Genomic DNA, 18,926 nt, shown 5'->3' on the forward strand with positions numbered 1-18,926 from the left:
TAGTATCAAAATATAATAGTTACTTTATAATCATTATTATTCTATTTCTCTATTTACTTTGTGTTGTAGTATACTACTACATAATTAATAAAACAATACTATTTAGTATTCTATAGAATCTGTTTGTTTGTATCTTATAAAATATTTACTATTTAGTATCTTATCTAATAATATATGCTACCATATTTAACTACTTATTGGAGATATCCTATACAAGCTAGTATATACAATCGGATATTTGTTGATATCATATGTAATTTGGTACTAATTGGTATCCAAAATAACTTGTTATAAGTTAATATGCAATCTGATACTTATTGGTATCATATGTAATTGTGTATTAATTGTTATGCACTTTGGTATATATACTAGCTGGTATCCAAAATAACTTGTTATGATCAGCTAGTATACAATATGATATTTATTGGTATCTTATGCCATTCGGTACTAATTGGTATCCAAAATAATTTGTTATGAGTTGGCATACAATATTTGTATGATATCCATTGGTGTCATATGCAATTTGGAACTAATTGGAATCTCTTAAATAACTTGTTATTGTGTATAATATGCAATCAAAAACTACATAATATCATACTATAATATATAACTACATGATATATTTTATAATATGATAACGTATTTCTACTTTAAAACGATTAATAAGGAATATTTTATTGTATTTAATAATTGTTTTAATGAGTGTTAAATGTTTTGGAATATGTTATTAATAATGAATAAGGATATGAATTAGTTGTAGGAGATATTTGTCATGAATATAAGATTTGTTATATTTAATAATATTATAGTCCATTTGGGTATATTATTTTTCTTATAACAAACTTGTAATTATTTTGTTATAGTGGTATATTATTGTAAAGTCATCTTCTATATATATATATATATATAAACTGAAATATAATCAATTTTCAAATTTGAATGAGTCAAGAAAGTACAAAATAAGGACATTAATTATAGATGTTGAGTGATTAAAATTGTCTTTTCACATTTCATCTAGCTAGCAGTTAATATCTAATGTTAAGATTTCTTTATTGATTCATGACTAATTAATGAGAGGAAATTAATAAGAACAATAAGGTACTTTGGTAGTATAAAAGAGTGAGAAAAAAAAGTTAATAAATGTGAAGAGAAGAGAAATTGTGAGGGAATAAAAGTAGGGTAATTTCAAAAATAATTAAATTTATAAGTTTAATTAAGAAGTAATAAAAATGAAAATTTATTATGATTCATTAATATAGATATTTCCCTCAATTACTTCATAAAATATAGACCATCTCACTTTCAATCACAATCAGATACAATCAGTGACACTAGCAAGCGGCAAGTGTGTGGGGAGAGTGTCACCTCACCCTACACTAAGAAGACCCTACGCCAAGAAGACCTTGACCTTGATACTACGCCAAGAAGACCTTAACTTAATTATCACAATTAATGTGATGCTCTTCCTGGCGTATTGGCACCATTCCCCTTGATGAATATTAATGTAATAAATTTCTTTGTTCCTTATTTAAAAAATAATAATAAAATCATTCCTTTTAAAATTGTCATGGAAAAATTATACTATAACGCCCTAGCTACCCCAGAACAGTTACGGTGAACAGTGAACCAGGAATTTGACCCGCTACCCGAGTCCTTTGGTTAAAACGTGTTCTAAGTGTTATTATTGGGTTAAGGTGAAAATCAGTAAAAAGGAAATGATACATTTCATTAAATAAATAAACTGCTCATGAGCCTTTCAAAATGTTTACAAGCAGTTCTTAATACAAAAGAATCGCTATTGTTTCAAATTTACAATCTCCGCCGGCCTAAGCGGCAAAAATAGGGTAAACCCTTAGTCCCTCTGAGAACTCCTTGATCGTGGTGGTCAAGCGGCCATGTATGTACACAACATCGCCCAAGCTCTCCACTCAGGGTTGGGTGAGCTTCTCTTTCCCTTTACCTGCACCACATAGCACCCATGAGCCAAGGCCCAGCAAGAAAACACAATAAAGCATGTTATAATATCAACAACGATCATAATAACCATTCAGGACTATCAGCCCAAGCAAATAGGTGACAATAGCCAAAAGTCACGATAATGAGCACACTCCCTCTAGCCATGTGACGATAGGGTCACCAGGGCTTAACTGATAAGTGGTTCCTTCATAAGTTTGATCAGGACAAGTGCATGGTGATTAGTCACCAACATAACCTTCCTCTCGACTCTAGAGTCGTAACTATGGACATCGTCCCCTGGCCATGTGACAAACGGTCACCGGGGTCATATACCTTGGCTAAATACATCTGGTCTTAGACCAGGCAAGCGCTTATAAGTTCTTCGACCTTAGGGTCGGTCCCACATTAATGCCATGGAGCTATTCAATGCGTGATCATCGACTTTAGAATCGGTCCCTGACTAGTCAGTGCCATAAACAGGTAATCAGCATTCACTAGCATTTAATATGCAATCCATGTCCACATATATCAACCAACATGCCTCAATATCAACCATGCATGTCATATACCTTTACAGGGTGCAACTGTATTCATACACTGTTTTCTTACCTCTGGTTCAAATGAGAATTATTATATGAACGACCCCTGAGAACGATCAACCTTTAAATTCCTCGACGGTCACCTGGTCATAACCAAAATATAGGATTCATCAATAAAAATGATAACTGAGGGTTCCCAAACCAAAACCTAGCCTCCGAGACATCAAACACTACCCAACTGGGTACTAGGTTCAACCTTGAGGCCTAAGGTTTAAATCCCCAAGCTAAAAACACCATTTTGGCTAAAATGACCTTAAGGGCCGCAACCCTCCCCTGTTGCGTCGCGGCGCGCCCCCAAACAGAAAGGGGCCTTCCCTGCCAGACGCCAAGGGCCGCGGCACCCAGCCCAGACCAGCAACACGACCACACACAAACTCAGTTTTTCCCCTGTGTTTTTCCTCTCAAACCAGCCCTTCAAATCAACTCCAAACCTCCTCCAAACACACAATTAAACCTCAAAACATCACCCATAACTTACCCCCATCAAAACCCAATCAAACCTACACAAAAACTCCCCTTGATTCCCACTTTCTACATCAAAAACCATGAGCTGAAATCTAAAAGGAAAACAGAGCACAACCTGAATTCAATAACTAAAACTCACCTTAAAACCAGCTTTGAACCTTCCTCAATGACTGAACTAAGTCTACCGCCTCAGCCTTTGAGTTTCCTAGCTTAATACCCCACCTTGAGCTCAAGAACACCAAAGAGAAATATGGAGAGGAGTAACGTACGGGAAGGAAGAAGATTGTCTCTGTTTTTGTTCTGTTTTAGTCTACAACTTTCTACAGCCAACAGCCACTTAAGTCATATATATCCAAACTCAAATGACCATAATACCCTTATGTAACGCCCCAAACTCCAGGGACCGTTACGGTGTGCCTTGTAAACAGTGCTAAACTCGCTAATCGAGTCATTTGGGCAAAATCGTGAACTAAGTATGATTAGCGGTTTAGGGATTAAAAACTTTGGTTAGGATGTAACGTTTCACTAGAACGTTTAATTTATACATTGGGATCCCGAAAATATAATTTCAGAGTTTATTACAGAAAATATTTACAACAGGCCGTTCTAAGCGGCAAAACAGGGTTCAACCCTAGTTCCACTTTAAAACCTCGGCCGTGGCGGACGAGCAGCTGCATATGTACACGTCATCACCTAAGCTCTCCAACTCAAGGATGGTCCAGCTTCCTCTTGCCTTTACCTGCACCACGTAGCACCCGTGAGTCGAAGCCCAGTAAGAAAACACAGAATAACATGATATAATATCAACAATAACCATAGTAACCATTCAGGACTATCAGTCCAAGCAAATAGGTGACAATAGCCAAAAGTCACAATAATGAGCATCGCTCTTTCTAGCCATGTGACGATAGGGTCACCAGGGCTTAACTGATAAGTGATCTTTTCATAAGTTTGATTAGGACAGGTGCATGGTGATTAGTCACCAACATAACCTTCCTCACGACTCTAGAGTCGAAACTATGGACAACGTCCCTTAGCCATGTGACAAACGGTCACCGGGGTCATATACCTTGGCTATAGTCATCTGGTCGTAGACTAGGCAAGCGCTTATAGTTCTCATTGACCTTCCGGTCGGTCCAGCATTAATACCCCATATGAGTCATTCAATGCCGACCTTGATTGGATCCAATCTTTATTTGGCCCGGCGTTCACAACGCACTGCCACTTCTGACCCTTGGGTCGGTGAAACACGACCAGTGCTCAGCCCGTGGTGAACTTAACTAATAAGTCACAGCTTCACAGACGGATCTGACACCATTGTCGATTCTGACTAATAAGTCAGCGCTATACACAGGTAAGCCATGCCACCAAACATATATCACATGTCTATTATCCATAAACAAGGTATTCAACATGCTTACTTAACATGTATTAGTACCATTAGGACTATGCATAAACACAGAGGTTCAAGCTCTGAACAATATCATACCCAGTATACAAAGCATGTCCTAATCACATGTTTCTCATGCATCATATGCAATATATCCTGCAATCAACGTGCATCAATACCAGCCATGCATGCCACGCTTAATAACCAACCAACATGCATCAAGAATAGCCATGTATGTCATACTCAATAATCAACCAACATGCATCATAATAGCCATGCATGTCATACTCAATAATCAACCAACACGCACCAATAACAGCCATGCATGTCACATATACACAGGGTGCAGTTTTCTTACCTCAAAGTCGAGCTAGAACGATTAAAAGAACGACCCTTGAGAACGATCAACTTCTAGTCCATTAGCGGTCACCTAGTCATAACCAAATATAAAACCTCATCAAAATGAGTAATTAAATACTTCCAAACCCAACCCAAGCCTCCGGAATATCAAATCCCACTCAACTAGGTAGTAGGATCGATCCTAGGCCCTTAGAGTTAAGTTCCCATCACAAAAACCACCATTTAGTATTTTTTTTCCCTTAAGGGCCGCGGCCCTACATGGACCATGCCGCGGCGCGCCCCCCAGACAGAGCCTCCACCACCTTCTTCAAGCTAGGGCCGCGGCGCCCAAGAACAAGGCCGCGACCCAACTTCGCACCAGCCATTTTTTTTTTCGTTTTTCCACTTCTAAAACCTTCCAAAAACCCATCTAATCATCTCCAAATCATCAAATCAATATTACCAAACTTCTCAATGGTCCAAAACCACCAAAACCTGAAGCTCAACCCAACCAAAAACTCAACAATTCACAAAGTCCAATCCTAAGCTTAAAAACTTAAGAAACTCAAAACTTAACTAAAAAAACAGAGCACACCTTAAATTCATAACTAGAACTCACCTCAAACACAGTTTTGAATCCCCTTTAATGGCTGTGACAAGTTCCCTAGCTTCCCCCTTTGATCTCCAAGCTTAACTCCTCAAGGTGGCTCTCAAAATTCAAAGAAAAGGATGAAGGAAAGTTTGTACGGGAGAGAAAGGATGAGGTTAGGCTCTGTTTTGCTATGTTTCTACAGCCTTCCAAACCCCCAAAATCTGATATAAATCCTTAAGGTCAAAAGACCATAATGCCCCTAGACCAATTTAAAAGCTTCAAAACACTCCCAAGGGTAAATTCGTCATTTCCAACCTATACCGTTAATTATAATTAACGCTCACCGATTCCCGCTAATCTCAACATTCCCAAATACCAATAAATCATATCCCATTACCCTTTAATTCCCGGTAATGCTCTAATCATTAAATTCACCCCGAGACTCACCCCGAGCCCCGAACTTAAACCCGTTATGACTAGACCAAACACTTACATCTCATGATCGTCTCATGTCGATAGCTCGAACCAATCCACCTTATAGTGTGGCTATATTAATTAATCACAATCATGCACCCAAAATATACAATTACGCCCATAGTGGCCAAATTACCAAATTACCCACATAATTAACATATGAGCCCATATGCATGCATTCACCATCATATAACAATATAATTCACGTAATCATGCATATAATCATTAAATACTATAATAAATCAATTATGGCCCTCCCGACCTCCTAATCAAGGTCTTAAACCTTATTAGGAAATTTGGGGCATTACACCTTAAGTCATCAAAAGCTTCTTAAACTATTCTAAGGGTAAAACTGGTACTTTCCACTTATCCCGTTAATCATAATTAACGCTTCCAATTCCCGCTAATCTCAATATCCTCAAACACCAATAATTCTTATCCCGTTACCCTAAAATCTCCGGTAACGCTCTAATCATTAAAATCACCCCGAGCCCCGAGCTCAAACCTGTTATGACCAAACCGATAAATCATGTTTAAAGATCGTCTCATGCCGAAATACTCGAATCAATCCACATCATAATGTGGTCTCACAATATATCATTAACATGCGAACAAATATACAATTATACCTTCAACGGGCCAAATTACCAAAACACCCCTGTAAACAAATGTGGACTCACATGCATGCATTTAACATCATATTATAATATAATTCTCATAAACATGCATAAATACATTTAATTGCATAATTAAACAGTTATGGCCCTCCCGGCCTACTAATCCGACCATTAAACCATAATAGGGAATCTGGGGCATTACATATACACATACAACTAATTGAAATATATATTTGATGATGATATTTTTATTTTGGGCATCCAGAAGTAATTACATAACACTTGGAGCTTGCTCAATAATTTATAAAATTAATTAATAAATTTTAAAAAATAAAAAATAGATTTTGTTGTTTTATTCTTTGTTTAAATTACTTTTTAGATTTGTTCAAAGCTAGTTTTATTGAATTTTAAATTTGTTGAAAGGTTTAATATCATAACAAAACTATACAAGTTTAGAAATTTTTGTAGTTTTTTCTGAATCAAGTTTAGATACATTAATAACATTATAAAAAAAATTGTCTTTATTAAACTTTTTCTAACTATTTAATCAATTATATAATCCAACAAAAAAATCACAATCAACTTCTATAAATAGTAGGTAAAAGATGAATATTTTTGTTTTGTTTTAATTTTCATAATAATTGAATAAAAACAATTAATTGTATAGTCAAATTTATAATAAAAATAAAATTTTAAGATAAAACTGGAATAATTTTATGACTTATGTGATATTTGGTTATAGGCAAAAAATTTGGGGGATAATTTATATTAAGAAAATTCATTAGGAGTAAAAGAATACTTATTTTATCATTTAAGGAGCATTTGAAGAAAATATAAAAAATGAAGTAGCAAAAACATATTACTAACAAAAGGAGGAGCAAATTGACTGATTATTATAATTGTCATGAGATTATTGAAATTTTTCTTTGATGTGTTGCACAGTCCAAAATGGTAGTTTTTATTTTTATTTTTTTGAGTCAATCATGGGAGTTGACTATGAAAGCACGTGGGACATTTTTATTGGCTTAATTAGCAATAAATTAGTGAAATGGTACTGTAAGCATGCATGTATTGTATGATATAAATATATATATATATATATCAACATTTAATAAGCACTGCTTGTTTGAGAACAACAAATTATATCCTTTTGTATTAATTACTCCTATATATGTCTTAATCACAACCAGATCATATCAGTAATATTAATGCTTAATCTATTTAATTATAAATTTACATAAAAATTTATGAGCTATTTTACGAAATTACTAGACCCAATAAATTTTTTTTTTTAAAAAAATCAAGTTAATTTCTAGAGTATTCAAAAAAAATATATAGCAACTTAAGTTTTACTTTATAATAATACTGGTCCAAAATAATTGATTATATTACTGTATAATGTTTATCAAATAAAGTAAAGTTTACATAATTATTGGTCTTACGTTGGATATGCTGATGTAAGCACGATGAGGTAACTATTATTTATTTGGTCCTCTAATTAATTATAATTGCAATAAATGGACTCAAATAATTAAAGATCTTTCCCTCTCATTCAATAAACTATTGCCACGTCACAAAGAGTTTGGTAGAGTAATGAAGAGTGTTCACACTTCACAATCACAATAACTTATTTTTTTTCTATATTATGAGGTAAAAAAAAAACATTATCTCTAGAAGATAATTTTAACTATTACTGCTAATTACTTAAAAATTAATAAAGCGTACAATTAATATCACATTTTGTAAAATGGGAGTTTTTTTTTTCTTTTTTGGAGTCAATCATGGGAGTTGACTATTAACTCTGTGTTTTGTTTTATTATTTGTTTTGATCCTGTATTTTGATAAATTATTTTTTGGACCCTATATTTTGTAAAATAGTTAAAATAGAACCTTAAACTCAATTTTGATGAATAAAAAATTAAATATAACAACACAGTTTTTAAGCCGAATGATTTTATTTTTGTTCTGAATTATTAGTTAGGTAAATTATTTGTGACTTTAGTTGAGAAAAGATTAACCAAAATCAGGTTTAGGGTTCTATTTTAACTATTTTACAAAACATAGGATCCAAAAAGTAATTTGTCAAAACACAAAGTCCAAAAAGTAATTTGTCAAAACATAAGGTCCAAACAAGTAATGAAACAAAACACAGGGTCCAAAAAAATATAAACCTTATATATATATTTTAAATAATATCTGGAGAACAAGAAATTATATCTTTTTGTATTAATTACTCCTATATATGTCTTAATCACAACCGGATTATTTCAGTAATATTAATGCTTAATCCATTTAATTATAAACTTACATAAAAATTTATGAGCTATTTTACGAGCTACTAGACCCAATAAATATATTTTTTTAAAAAAGATAAAGTTAACTTCTAGAGTATTCAAAAAATGTATAGTAAGGGTATGATGGATTCGCGATTAGAAAAGTGAGATTCTGAAATGAAAATCTGAATTTAGTGACTAAAAACATGTTTTCTGAAAATGTGATTGGTTCAATGTCAGTAAACTGTTTTTTAGTTTTAAAAAACTGAATCTGTGATTAGTATTAAATTTAAAAATATAACAAAAACTGAATGGGTAGGATTTTGGAAAATAATTTCACAAAACTGAGAAAACGAGTTTTTCTCGTTTTTAATTTTCTTTAACAAATTTGGATACAGATTTGAATTTAATTTTCAAAAACAAACTACCAATCACTAATTATAATGGATCCCACTAATTTTAAGAATTTAAAATTATTTATTTGGTCCTCTAATTAATTATAATTGCAATAAATGGATTCAAATGATTAAAGATCTTTCCCTCTCATTCAATAAACTATTCCACGTCAGAAAGTATTTGGTAGACTAATGAAGAGTGTTCACACTTCACATTCACAATAACTTTTTTTTTTCCTTTTTTGGAGTCAATCATCGGAGTGGACTATGAAAGCGCATGGACCTTTTTATTGGCTTAATTAGCAATAAATTAGTGAAATGGTACTGTAAGCATGCATGCTGTATTGTATGATATAAATATATATATATATATATGAACATTTAAGGCACTGTTTGTGTTGGGAATGATGAATATGGCTTCATTGCAATCAGAATGCGTTACTGTTCTATTACTATTAATGCTCTTCTTGGCACTCACACCATTCAAATGCAATGCCCAATCTAGTGCACAAACTCCCGACGATGAAGGTGAAAAATCTCTCCATCTTATATATATTTTGAAATAATATCTGGAGAACATGAAATTATATACCTCGTGCAGACTTTGGTTTTGTTCATCTTCTTTAGTTAATTTATTATTATTATTATTATTATTATTATTATTATTATTATTATTATGCAGTGGAAGCTTTTAAAGAAATAGCTAAGCAACTGAACAAGTATGACGACGGGCACTTCGATGACCCTTGTAATAGCACATACAGAAATGATGTCTTGTGCAATTGCTCCATCTCTGCTAATAATGAATGCCATATCCAAAGACTGTAAACTCCTCCTAGCTCACGGCTACATATATATAATCACCATGACTTGCTCCATTTCTGTTGACATGTGTTATATGTGCAGTGATTTTTCACGACAGAATCTTGATGGCAACCTTCCATCATCACTATGGAAGCTACCTTACCTTACGGCAGTGTATGTAAAAACAAATACTTTGTTCTTTCAAATACTTTTCAACACTCTCTATATATAATACCAGTCTTTCTTCTCCCTTGCAGATATCTAAACCAGAACTTCCTCAGTGGTTCGATACCGCCAGAATGGGCTTCAACAAAGTTGGAACGGCTGTAAGTTTCCATTTATCCCTACCATTATTCAAGATATATTAAGCTGTAAAAGGCCTGTAGTAGTAATTGATTGTTTGAACAAATGTGGGCATGCAGGGATATTAGTGTGAACAATTTATCAGGGCCAATCCCTGCTGAATTAGGAAACATAACCACTCTCTTAATATTGTATGCTCTTTCTTATCCCATTTAATTTCTCTCTTTTAAACTCCTGTGATTTGCTAATTATAATAATAAACTCACAAATTCAGGAGCATGGAGAGCAACTTGTTTTCTGAAACTATTCCCTCTGAGTTTGGGAAATTGATAAACTTGTATTATTTGTGAGAATCCCGTCCCTAATCTTTTCAAAGAAATTAACCATTTCATGAATATTTGTAAAAAAGTAGTAGAAATGACACTAACTAATTTAGTCTTATATAACTGACATGGTGTGGGTGCAGGAATTTAAATGCAAACAATCTCACTGGACAGTTCCCTCTGTCTCTCACCAATCTCTCCAACTTATCCACGCTGTAAGTGACAATGTGTACTATAACTTACTTCATAGCTCAACAATCGTCACGTTAATCTTGGTGACTCATGTTTTCCATTGCAGTAGGATCAGTAGTAACTACTTCACAGGAAGGATGCCTGAGTTTGGCAATTGGAAACAACTTCATTATGTGTAAGAGTTACTGATCTCTTTGTTGGTTTTCAAAATTTATAAGCAATTTATATTGATTTTACATGCTACTCTCCACAGAGAGATGGAAGCAAGTGGTTTCAGTGGGCCAATTCCTCCTAGTATTTCTACCTTGGCAAACTTAACGCAATTGTAAGTTCTTTTTCATTCTCTACTTTTCTCTGTCTCCTTTAGATCTATGCAATCTTTGTGATGAGGCAGTCTTTGCAGAAGAATAACTGACTTAAATGGGGAGAACTCGTCAGATTTTCCCGACTTGAGTAAAATGACAAAACTTTCTATGTTGTAAGCTCCATATATACATAAACTTTTGTGATGGAACTCAACCTAATATTTGATTATTTTTTAAATTATTGGACCATGTTTGAAATTGCAGGACAATGAGGAGCTGTAATTTAAGAGGAAATATCCCTCAATATATTCTTAATTTGGGAAGGCTAATTGTCTTGTAATTGTTCGATTATTCTCTTGTCAAATTTTCTATTCCTATATGCCATGACGCGACAGACATCTAAGATCTTTATTTTGCAGGGATCTTAGCTTTAATAAACTAGAAGGGCCACTTCCAAATTTTCAAGAATTACCTTTGCGTTATATGTAAGTGACTCAAAAATGTGTAGGCAGAAACGATCAAGGAAGGACCTTACAACATCTTAAATACTTCATTGGTGCCCTTTTTTTTTTTTTATTACTCTTTTCTTTATAATTAAACTACTCCTTCTCTTATGCTATGGTGTTGCATATTGAATAGATATTTAACAAGTAACTTACTCAGTGGGCCTATTCCAGCGTGGATGAACATAATCCAAGGTGCACCCATGTAAGTTACCAATGCTATGTTTTACAAAAATGTGTAAACCAAACCAAAATTACCAAGAAGAATGATGACCTACAAACCCCAACTCTAAGCTCACTCTTTAACAGAAGATGTAACAAAGAAGATAATTTTGCCAATACAAAAACAAAGTCACTTAAAAATATTTAGCTAATGATGAAGTTTCTTACTATGTTCAGGAACATAGATATATCTTACAATAACTTTTCGGAGATATCTGAACCATCAACTTGTCAAGATAATTTGTAAGAGTTCCTTCCTTTCTTTCTTTCATTTATTTCCATATTCATTGCACCATAAGCATTTTTTTTTTTGAAAAAGAGACAGAGGTCAAAGACTGACCTCAACTCAAATAAATGAAAACCCTCACTTGTGGCGGAGGAAAACCGTGGTTACAAGAAACAACAAAACAGCCAAAAAAAAAAAAACCACCACTAACCCCAACAACAAAAATTAAATCCAGAAGTTGCCCTAATCTCTAATAAGGTCAGAAAAGGGAACCCCTCAAAAAATTTGTTTCTATACACCCAAGTAGCCACCCAAAATTTTATCTTATCCCAAATAGTCTCAACAGAATTAGACATATCATCGAACAGTCTTTTATTTCTCTCCAGCCATAATGACCAAAAAGTTGCCAACACGGTGGTTTGCCAAAGACGTGAAACTCGCTTGCCGCCCCTTAACTTAGTGAGAAACAATTGAGAACAGTTAGAGGGCATACACCAAAGAATACCAAACTCCGCTAAGACTTACTGCACCATAAGCATTTCACAATTGAATATATTTGTGTCTTAACTTTTTTTTTTGTTTTGATCAGCAATCACTTTCAGAGCACATCTGGTCATGAAAACAGCTCGTAAGCTTTAACAAACAATTGAAACAAGAATAACAATAGTTTTGATTATGATTATGATTATACCTTATACTAATTCTTGCTTTGAATATGATTAATGTAGAACGCTCAGCAAGTGCTTGGCTCCATGTTCAAAAGGTAAAAAAAACCATTCATTGTGTTGACTAAAAACCATTTCTTTTGTATATTTTTAACCAACATTGTTTGATCTTTGATGTGTAGATTATTATTCATTGCATATAAATTGTGGTGGAAAAGAAACTACCATTGGAGGCATAAAGTATGAAGGGGATGAGAAATTTGTAGGTCCTGCAAATTTATTCCATAACTCAGCCAACACTTGGGGATTTAGCAACACCGGTCATTTCATTGTTTCAGAATATACAGGGACAGAATATATAGTAAATAATGTATCTGAATTAAGAATGAAGAACTCTGAGCTCTACACAACTGCACGCATCTCACCTCTTTCTCTAACTTATTTTGCTCGTTGCTTAAGAAATGGAAATTACACCGTGAAACTACACTTTGCAGAGATAGTATTTGGAAACAACAGATCTTATGAGAGTGTTGGAAGACGAGTATTTGATGTTTATGTTCAGGTAGTTTAATCATTATGCTACTTAATGCAGCTTGTGAACTTATGTTTTACTGAGTTTAGTAAGTTATTATAGGGAAAACAGGAGTTGCCAGATTTCAACATTAAAGAGGAAGCTAAAGGAGTTGATAAGGAATTTATCAAAGTAATTAACGCAGTTGTTGTGAGTCATAACACATTGGAGATCCGCCTCCAATGGACGGGGAAAGGGACAAGGAATGTTCCAAAGCTAGGAAAATATGGGTCTTTAATATCAGCTATCTCAATAGAATCTGGTAATTAAGTAACACACAATTGTGTATGTTTTTAAATATGATGAAATTAACGTATAATTGATATTCTTTTTGTTCGTCTTTATTACTTATTATATCACATTTTGTAGATTTCAAACCCCCAACGAACAAAACAAAAAAGTTCATCATTATTGGACTTGTTTCCGCGCTTTGCCTTCTTTTCATAGCTTTATGTATTCTTTGGTGGAAGTGCTATTTTGAAAGCAAGGAATCAAGGGATGAAGGTAAATAATTAATAATATATATATAATTTCATAAACTTTGTAATGGTAGAAAATAGAATAGTTTTATTTTAATTTCATTGCCACACTAGTTGCTTTACCTTTCTTGATAATGTTCAATGAAACAGTTCTGAGAGGATTAGATCTACAAACTGGTTTCTTTACCTTTAAACAAATTAAAGTTGCCACTAACAACTTCGATGCTGCAAATAAAATCGGAGAAGGTGGATTCGGATCAGTCTACAAGGTTTCTTAAAGTTGATTTTACATGAAGCATTGACATTTGAAGTTGATGGTAGAATGAAATACATGTCATGTTTTTTTATTACAGGGTGTGCTGTTAGATGGCACAATTATTGCAGTTAAGCAACTTTCTTCTCAATCAAAGCAAGGGAATCGAGAATTCATAAACGAAATAGGCATGATTTCTGCTTTACAACACCCAAATCTTGTCAAATTGTTTGGTTGTTGTATTGAAGGAAAGCAACTGTTGCTAGTTTATGAATATATGGAGAACAATAGCCTTGCCAATTCTCTATTTGGTAAGCTTATTATATTCTATTTATGTTTCCTTTTCTATGGCTACAAACTACACTGCTAAGTTATGATAAATTCATTGATTATATATGAAAGGTCCTGAAGGAGGTCAGCTGAAATTAGACTGGAATACAAGACAGAGAATATGTATAGGCATTGCAAGAGGTCTTGCTTTCCTACACGAGGAGTCAACAATAAAAATTGTACATAGGGACATCAAATCCACAAATATACTACTAGATAGGGACCTTACCCCAAAAATATCTGACTTTGGTTTGGCCAAACTAAATGAAGAGGAAAATACCCACATTAGCACCAGAGTTGCTGGAACTATGTGAGTTATACTAATCATTTATTCCAACTAATAGTTACTACTGAAACCATTTAACATGTATATTTAACTAAACTTTTTAATGATTGATTGTTGTTATTGCAGAGGATATATGGCCCCAGAGTATGCATTATGGGGTTACTTAACTGATAAAGCAGATGTATATAGTTTTGGAGTTCTGGCTATGGAAATTGTGGCTGGGAAAAGCAACATGAGATATCGTCCAGATGAAAACTTTGTTTGCCTTCTAGATTGGGTAACACACAACTTCATATAATCAATTTCTTAACTTTGTTGTTTTTTTTCTACTGCATTTTGGTAATGATGCAATCTTATTTATATGCTTGTTGAAGGCTATTTTCTTACAACAAAAGGGAGATATAATGGAGCTGGTGGATCCAAAGTTGGAGTCAAAATTCAAAAAAGAAGAGGCAAAAAGAATGATCAAGGTAGCTCTATTGTGCACAAATCCATCACCTTCACTTCGCCCCACCATGTCATCTGTAGTGACCATGCTTGAAGGCCGAACTACCATCCCTGAACTAGTCATGGATTCAAGTATTCTTGATGATCCATTCAGGTTCACCGGGTTGCGAGACAAGCTTGATCAGATTTCACAACAAGCCTCTAGTAAATCTCATAGCCTTCTTGCTCAGTCGTCTAACTCATCATCAATGTGCATTGATTCTTGCTCTGCATGATCTCTTTATTTTTAGTGAACAGGTCTCTTCTTTTTTAGTGTTTTTCCATATAGTTATATGTCTATATATATTCAGGTCGTAAGTTCAATTGTGCACTAGAATTCGTAGCAAACAATAAAAGAAACTTATATCCTTGTATGATTGTATTATTCATTTCCTTAATTAATATGGCGATAAGTGTTGTCCCTAAGTCATTCATGTTTAGAATGAGTCCTTTATTATTGAAATAAATATTTTGTAACAAGAATATTTGGTACGCCTAACAAAGTTTCTGCTATTGAATTTTATGGATGATAGTCATTGAGTACGGCACATATTTTTAATCATAATTTTTTGGCTCCTAGAACTCCTCAACAAAATGGTGTTGTAGAAAGAAAGAATAGGATTATTCAAAAAATGGCTAGGTCAATGTTAAATGAAAATACTTTTGGGCCGAGGCCATCAACACCTCTTGTTGTATTTTACATAGATTTTTTATTAGACCTCAAATGAATAAAACTCCCTATGAATTTTGGAGAGGTAGAAAACCAAACTTTAGTTATTTTAGAGTTTTTGGGTGCAAATGTTTTATTTTGAATACCAAATATAACTTTGATGCAAAATTTAATATTGCTATTTTTATCGGTTATTCTCTCACTAGCAAAGCATATCGTGTTTATAATAAAAGAACTAATGTGGCAGAAGAATCAATACATGTTGCATTTGATGAGACTAACTTGCCTAGAATGAAAGAAAATGTAGATGATGATGTTGTAGGTTTGGAAGATGAGGTTCGAAAGCTCAATCTTGGAGAAACTTCCAAAGCACCCTCTCAATCCTCAAAAGAGGAAACATCTATGGAAAAGGTAAATGAAAGCAAATTTGCACGTCTCCCATGTGGCAAACTTCCAAAACATCCCATGTGGCACGTCTCTCCAGGGGAGACGTTAGATGTCAGGCACGTCTTCCCAGGGGAGACGTCAGATGCTCTTACAAGTCTGATATTTTATAAATAAATAATTTTATATTCATATTTTTCAATTAACGTCTCCCACCACTTTTAATGACTTACCTTGGTAGTCATCAACAATAACTTTTAATGACTTACACCATTAGACTTTAAATATCCCTGAATACTTTTAATGACTTACACCATTGGTGTAAGTCATTATAGAGAGTCATTAAAAGTGAAAATTGTTGTAGTGAAATGTATGAATTCTAACCTTAATTCTAGGTGGAAATACCAAAATGCTCATCCTAAAGACTTAATTCTAGGTGATCTTTCTCAAGGTGTCACAACTAGAGCCTCCCGTAGGAATATATGTAATAATACGGCTTTTATTTATCAAATTGAACCTAAAAACTTTAAAGAAGTCGAGCATAATGAGTTTTGCCTATTGGCTATGTAAGAAAAACTTAATCAATTTGAAAGAAATGATGTCTGGGAGTTAGTTCCAAAACCGTCACATCAATCGGTTATTGGAACCAAATGGGCATTTAGAAATAAGCTAGATGAGCATGAGATTATTGTGCGTAACAATGCTAGATTAGTGGCCCAAGGACTATGTGAGGAAACCTTTGCCCCCGTAGCAAGATTAAAATCCATTAGAATGTTATTAACTTTTGCATGCCACAAGAACTTTGTCTTGTATCAAATGGATGTTAAAAGTGCATTCTTAAATGGATACATTTTAGAAGAAGTTTATGTCTTACAACCCCCGGCTTTCAAAATCACAAACACCCAAACCACGTTTTGAAATTAAAAAATGCTTTGTATGGTTTAAATGTAATATCCGCATTTACATTAAATTTGCGACCGATATGAGAGAGTTGCCCTCGGAAAATAATACTAAATTGAACTTTGATGTATGTGTAATGAGTTTGTCAAACCTACCACAAGAAGATTTACAAACATGTATGCTATAAACTTTTTAAAAAGTATATGACATCCACGCTATGTATTTGATTTTGTGTTATTATGTAGGATATTAAGACATGCACTTATTTGTGCTCATTTTTCCAATATTGACCGAATAATTAATTACAATAAATATGAAGATTTGGTCAATAGAGTGTTTGGTAGATGTCAAGAGTTTCTGGGTCATGCATGCATGTACATACTACATACTTGTGACCATTAAATATTCATATAAATATATATTTATAAATAATGTATAAAGAGAAGAATTGCATATTTATATTAATTATCTTAGACCAAGCAGGTGTAATAATTGAACGAAGACGCTATACAATGGGGTTCAACTTGAATTTTTTTTATCTTATTTTCAAGGGGAAAGAAATAACATAAATATCTAATTTGAATATAGTATTGTAATTTGGTTTATTAAGACGTAGTATAATGCTATTGATATAATTTAATGTTGGATTTCACAAATTTTAATTTTAAATTAAGATATATAATATCCAATATTAATCTACACTAATAACATTAGGTTGAATAAAAAGTGAGTGGGCCCATACACATTAGTAATACTCATTTGAATGTGTACGTAAAGGGTATCGATGTGACTTATTAATATTGGCATATTATCATTTTAGGTTAAATTATTGTTCACATTTGATATCATAATTTATTAGGCTAACATTTAGGGTATGTTTCAACGTCAATGTGTATTTGCCAAGCCGTATATTTGACAATATACATAGTTTCTAAAGTTGTTGACATTTTATAGCTAATTTTAATATATATTTTTTTTTTTGGTAAATCAGCTATCTTTGTATTATGCACAACAAATACAATCACCAATCAATTACAACCGCCACCATTAACAACAAACAACTTAATTACATTGAAGAGAACTAACCCATCTTAAATCTTCCTTTCCGATATTTTTGGCCGTACACCAAGAAACTCTATAACCAATTTGGTATTTAATATTCTGAATAATATTCCTAACCATAGGCACCTGAAGCTTCCAAAGAGCTGCATTCCTAGCTCTCCATATGAAGTAAATGCAAGCACAAATAGAGCTTCTGTAAACACTCCTTCTGCAAGCAGAGTGTCTACATCTACGAATCCAATTCATCAACCCAAAGAGATCAAAATTATTTGAACCTATCCCTAACCACGACAGAATAGGCCTCAGACAATTTTTACTGAATTGACATTCAAAAAACAGATGATGATGACTCTCAGGATAACAGCCACAAATGAGACACAGCATGTCTTGAGAGATTCCAAACCTATACAATCTATCTTTAGTCGGCATCCTCTGTTTGAGCACCAACCAAGCAATAAACTTATGCTTAGGGTATCCATTCCTGTCCCAGATCGCTACATACTTCCATCTTGCCTCTGTATTAGACTGCATCAGCTTATACATTTGAGCAATGCTGAACCTAGTCCAACTGGAACCTCCCTGCAAAAATATAACCTTGAGCTCATTCTTAATCCTCACCAGCTGCTTCCAGTACCAACTGCTAGAAGTGGGAGCTACATAGTCCCACCAATCATCCTGCTTAAGATAAATAGCATGAATCCACTTCACCCACAGATTGTCCTCCTTTTTGGCAATGGCCCAAATATGCTTTCCTATGGCACACGTATTCCAAATTCCAATATTCTTAAACCCCAGTCCTCCTTTCTGTTTAGGCTTGCAAATATCTAACCAGGAGACACGCCCTTGACCCTCTGCATTATCA

At 33.7% G+C, this 18,926-nt stretch overlaps 1 protein-coding gene across 1 annotated transcript; it reads left to right on the forward strand.

Moving 5' to 3' along the window:
- Positions 1-9,479: 9,479 nt before the first annotated feature.
- LOC133801488 (probable leucine-rich repeat receptor-like serine/threonine-protein kinase At3g14840) lies at positions 9,480-15,474 on the forward strand. The gene is made up of 24 exons (XM_062239708.1): positions 9,480-9,628; positions 9,783-9,924; positions 10,007-10,078; positions 10,162-10,230; positions 10,327-10,398; positions 10,482-10,553; positions 10,674-10,745; positions 10,829-10,897; positions 10,976-11,047; positions 11,126-11,200; positions 11,292-11,363; positions 11,447-11,512; positions 11,667-11,735; positions 11,930-11,995; positions 12,568-12,606; positions 12,707-12,741; positions 12,826-13,205; positions 13,278-13,476; positions 13,584-13,718; positions 13,844-13,962; positions 14,047-14,257; positions 14,349-14,586; positions 14,689-14,839; positions 14,937-15,474. The coding sequence occupies exons 1-24, from the start codon at positions 9,505-9,507 to the stop codon at positions 15,282-15,284; spliced, it is 2,967 nt and encodes a 988-aa protein (XP_062095692.1). The 5' UTR covers positions 9,480-9,504; the 3' UTR covers positions 15,285-15,474.
- Positions 15,475-18,926: the final 3,452 nt, after the last annotated feature.

This window comes from Humulus lupulus, chromosome 9, assembly GCF_963169125.1.
Source record: "Humulus lupulus chromosome 9, drHumLupu1.1, whole genome shotgun sequence".
NCBI classification, from domain to species: Eukaryota; Viridiplantae; Streptophyta; class Magnoliopsida; order Rosales; family Cannabaceae; genus Humulus; species Humulus lupulus.

Bases quoted from the DNA above. Each gene is read 5' to 3' on its own strand.
- LOC133801488 (XM_062239708.1), top strand. From the start codon at position 9,505: ATGATGAATATGGCTTCATTGCAATCAGAATGCGTTACTGTTCTATTA. The intron at 10,079-10,161 runs GTATGTAAAAAC...TCTCCCTTGCAG, and splicing joins CTACCTTACCTTACGGCAGT to ATATCTAAACCAGAACTTCC. The intron at 12,742-12,825 runs GTAAAAAAAACC...TTTGATGTGTAG, and splicing joins CTTGGCTCCATGTTCAAAAG to ATTATTATTCATTGCATATA.